General features: G+C 49.3%; 1 protein-coding gene across 1 annotated transcript; it reads right to left on the bottom strand.

The window, feature by feature from the left end:
* Positions 1 to 2,335: 2,335 nt before the first annotated feature.
* Positions 2,336 to 3,487, bottom strand: LOC124675850 (F-box/LRR-repeat protein At2g43260-like). Its single transcript, XM_047211923.1, has one exon. The coding sequence runs from the start codon at positions 3,485 to 3,487 to the stop codon at positions 2,336 to 2,338; it is 1,152 nt and encodes a 383-aa protein (XP_047067879.1).
* Positions 3,488 to 4,912: the final 1,425 nt, after the last annotated feature.

Here is a 4,912-nt window from a genome sequence, read left to right on the forward strand (position 1 = left end):
AGCAAAATTGGTATATACATATGCCAAAATCGAATTACTTAGGCAAAATCCCCGCCCCGGTGCCTGCAGCTTCCTAGCGCCGCCACCGCCGCCTGCAGCTTCCCAGCGCCTGCTGCCCACCCCGCCCCAGCGCCTGCAGTCCCCAAAATTGGGGCCAAATCGGAGCCAGCCGCCGGCCTGCCTCGTGGCCGCCGCCGCCTGTGTGCCTCGCGCCGCCGCCCAGCATGCTCACGCGGCCGCCTCTTAGCATGCTCGCGCGGCCACCGCTCTGCCTCGCGCCGCCGCCTCCCAGCGTGCTCGCACGACCGCCGCTCCTCGTGTCGCCGCCTCCCAGCGTGCTCGCGCAGCCGCCGCCGCCGACTGTATGCCTCACGCCGCCCTGCCTGGCGCCGGCGCCGCAGTGTGCTCGCCCGTGAGAGAAGCCTCATCCATGGTTAGCGATTATTTGACACAGTCATTAGCGAGCCATTCCTCGCGGTCCGATCGATTTGGTCGAACGAGGCAATTCTGCATCTAGCACGAATATTCGCTTCGGCGGAACCGGTTGGTTCCGTTCATGACCCCAACCGAACACTAGAATGGCCTCCAGAACGGTTCCGTCTCATTCCTCTTCGAGAACCGAACACATCGTAAGCTAAGCAATACGTGCTGTTTGCCTGTTTGTAGCAACTTCGCTTTCTTCCTAGAAAATGTGTGAATGCTCCTCAATGCGTGTTGTCTCTCAAATTGCTGCAGCTGAGGGCTTCAGATGCATTGTGTTATGTTCCGGTCCTATATGTATGGAACTCTGTTTTTCTCAGGATGGCAAGCAAAAGAGAGACATGAAGCACCAACCCTACAGCCATACAGTAAATAAAACTAGCTAACAACAGCGAACAGCCTAACCAGATTAGTACCAGCCTTCCAGCAGACTGCAACATTGTTAATAAGATAGTCATATTGTAACTTAGTCCTAGCAAAAAAAAAATCCTAGAAAAAAACCATTGGCCAAGCACTTCACTGAAATGGTAAAAGTCCCCTGAAACAAAGTACTTGCCATATTTTGGTAACAATAACTGCATTGAATTGAAGTAGCACCAACCAGACCAAAAAAACAGTGGCACTGCTCAAAATACTTGCCGATGCGGTAACAATCAGACACAAAACTATGCTGATCACCAAATCACAGCCAGCTTCCCAGATATGCCTGCCTGAGCAAAAACATCTCCACACAAAGAGCAGGAGCGACCAGGTCCCAGAAGCAATAAGACCAAAATGTGTACTGAACATGAAAGATCAAAATATTAAGCTACATACCACAACTTCTCATGAAGGACGAGAAAAATTCCGTGCTTTATAATAATGCAAACTGAAATGAAACAGGGCAGAAGTGGAATGTTTTCAGAGTGGTGTGGCTGAGATGTGTTGCTGTGTTTCAAATTGATGCAGCTGAGAGCCCCAGATGTGTTATGCTATGTTCCGGTCCTATATGCATGGAACCATGTTAATCTCAGGATGGCATGCGGCGTTGTGGTGGTGAGTTCAGTAAAGCCATACACTTGAAAAGCAATAGGGACATGAAGCACCAACCCTACAGACATACAGTAAAGTAAAACTAGCTAACATCAGCCTAACCAGATTATTAGCAGCCTTCCAGTAGACTGCAACATTGTTAAATAAGATAGTCATCTAGTAACTTAGTCCAAGCAAAAAAAAAAATCCTGGACAAAAAACCAGCAGCCAAGCACTTCTCCGAAATGGTGAAAGTCCCATGAAACGAAGTACTTGCCATATTTTGGTAACAATACTGCATTGAATTGAAGTAGAACCAATCAGGCAAAAAAACAGCAGCACTGCTCAAATGACTTGCCGTTGTGGTAAGTGGTAACAATCAGACACAAAACTAGCTGAGCGCCAAATCACAGCCATATGTTCCCACATATACTAAGCAAAAACAACTCCACAGAAAGAGCAGGAGCGACAAGGTCCCAGAAGCAATAAGACCAAAGTGTATACTGAACATGAAAGATCAAAATAGTAAGCTACATACCACGACTTCTCATGAAGGACGGAACAAATATCATGCTTTTTAATAATGCAAACTGAAATGAAACATGGGAGAAGAGTAGAACAGTTCTATAGCATAGATAATCCATGTTCACGACAATAACATGATCCACAGGATAGCATAACAAGCACCGAATGATGATGGCAGAAGTGCTAGTACTTTTGACATCCAAATTGCTCAGTTGTACTAGTAGTACTAGATACTAAGAACAAAAGACATGGCTCATACTATGGGATTAGATAGCTGCTCCAATTGATGGCACATTAAACAAGGGGAGTCCAAGGCATCTTACAGCACAATGAGGAATGGAGGCACATTGTTGACAGCCTCTTCTTGTTGTTGCCTCTCAAACAATGGAAGTGAAATCATGCTCTCTTGGAGGCGATGCTTAGTAAGTGTGAGGTAGTTTTCATGCTCTTCGATCTCAACATTTCCTAGGAACGTACCATCGATGCCGCAATGCAACAGACGCCAACCCACCTGGATCAACAGCTCGCGCTCGTTGATCGCAACCATCCTCGGGACATATTTCAGACGCAAATCAAGCGGCGGCGCTGCCACAATAGCTCGCAAGTTAATCCGGTACTGAAAGCCCCAGGTCTCGGCGTCATAGTCCTGCAAGACCCAAACATCTAGAGTGACGCGTTCAAGGGTGGTGCTTGACAAAGCAAGGGCGCCACCCATGTCCAGCAATGCCACCATATCATTATCGCCCAGCTGTGCCGGACGGCTCATCTGGCGGAATGTCTCGGCTACGGTGTCAAATACGGTAATGCTGAGGCCCATTGGCCAGTGCAGGCTACCACGATGATGCACTGGTGGGCAAGTGGAGGACTCAGTGGCAGGAGAAACTACCGGCCATTGGATGAGTCTTGGCTTGTCTGATCCCACCGTAAGGACGAAGTAATCAGGCGATTCAAACTCAACTGTGGCGTGGCTCATGACCACCCAGAGCACCCGGTGTTCTCCAGATGTGTGGTGCCGGTAGAAGGCGACTACGGTGACCGTGCTGAAGCCTGGTCGTAGTGGAGGATGTGGCAGAGAAGCACACCTGCGGGTGGTCGGGTTGCAGATGTAGAAATCACCTTGCTCCGATAGGATGAGGAGGCCGTCACAAGCGCCGTGGTGTATAACGTCGACTATGGTAGTAGGGGTGTACCGGACGAAGGGCCGTATCTTTTTATCACTGCAGACATCGGCAGCAGCGCCACTGAGGACTGGGAAGCGGCAGAGGCCCTCCCGGTGTCTGATGATGGGGAGCGAGGGCTGGCGGCGGTGGTGGTCGAGGATGAACTTGTCGGTAGAAGTGCCGCTGCGCCACGACCTGCGGACGGCGCGGCAGCGGAGTACGTCCTTGGGCGGCAACCGGAAGAGGATCTCGTCGACGACGAGCCACTCCGGCAGGTCGTCAAAAACGGTCGCGCCGCTGCTGTCCGGCATGCTAACCGCTCGATTGCTGGTAAAAGGGGGGAAAGAAGAAGCAAACATATTATACAAAATGCAGATGGGGCGACGGATTCGGCGCAAGAAAGAAGTGCTTAGATCTGCCGGCTTAAGAGAAAGAATGGAAAGACTGAGCCTTGAGGATTTACTCTGGAGCACGCGCGGTCGAGCGAGGGCGGCGACTTCCGACGCGACGGCGTTCCCGGTGTCGCTGCACGGCAAATCAATGAGCGGTGCACTCAGGCCTTGCCAGCGGAATTCCGGATGTGAATTAGATTGGCGAAGGAGGATGTGAGGAGAGGGATGGGATTGCCGGTCGATGGGACTAGACAAGCAAATCAATGAGCTGTGCAGGCTTTTTAGGTTTGCAGTATAGGATGATCGTATTGTAGATAGATTTTGGACCACGTGGTTTGGCTTGCGGGCCGGTACGTTCAGCAGCGCGACCTATTGTATATGTGTTGATTATTTTTTGCCCCTTACCACAGACAAACAAATGGAGTGAATTTGAATAAAGTTTTAAAAAGCGTGACCCTAATTCCTAGCACCATTGTTTTCTTCATCGTCGGAGACGAGGTCGACAAACGGCAGAGGCATCCACAGCCCTTGGTGCGCCCTGCAGCATGTTCGGAGGCGGGTGCGGCACTTACAACGGCGGATTGGCTGGTGGCACGTATTATGGTGGGGCGGCACCATCTGGCCGTCCCACGCCGCCTACGACAGCGCGTGTGGCAGTAGTGGTTGCGGCGGTGGCAGAGAGGCGACGTGGTCCGCCACATGGCGAAGGGCGGGCAAGGGCTCCTTGTTTGATCTGTCCCTGGAGCAGATATCTATCCCATAATATGAGCCTTATCTTTTGTTCTTATTTCTAGTGCTACTAGTAGAACCAAAAAAAAAAAGGATGGCGGAAGTAGCAATTCTGCTTTCATCAATGTGTGTTCGTTATGCTGTTTTGAGGATCATGTTAGTGTTTTAAACTATGAATTACCTATGCTACAGAACTGAACAATTTGGATGATGGAAGTAGCACTTCTTCTCTCATCATTTGGTGTTTGTTACGTTATCTTGAAGATCATGTTATTGTTTTAAGCAATGTATTACCTATGCTATAGAAGTGTTCTATTGTTATCCCCTGTTTAAAAACAGTTTGCATGTTAATAACACGCAAGGCATGGTTGTGGTTTGAAATGCTAATTCAACTTCATGATAAGTTGTGGCATTTGAATTGTTGAAATGGCTGGTTGAGAATTCCCTTATCTAGCTTGATGTAATAATATCTTACATGTTTAGTACACATAGTCTAATCGCTCCTAGCAGCTATGATATGGGGTGGCCCGATCTTCTCAGTAAGCAACGGTGGTGATGATGATCACGGGGTGATAGCAGCGGAGAAACACGACGATGTAGTGAATGATAACTTGT

This window comes from Lolium rigidum, chromosome 7, assembly GCF_022539505.1.
Source record: "Lolium rigidum isolate FL_2022 chromosome 7, APGP_CSIRO_Lrig_0.1, whole genome shotgun sequence".
In the NCBI taxonomy this organism is placed as follows: Eukaryota; Viridiplantae; Streptophyta; class Magnoliopsida; order Poales; family Poaceae; genus Lolium; species Lolium rigidum.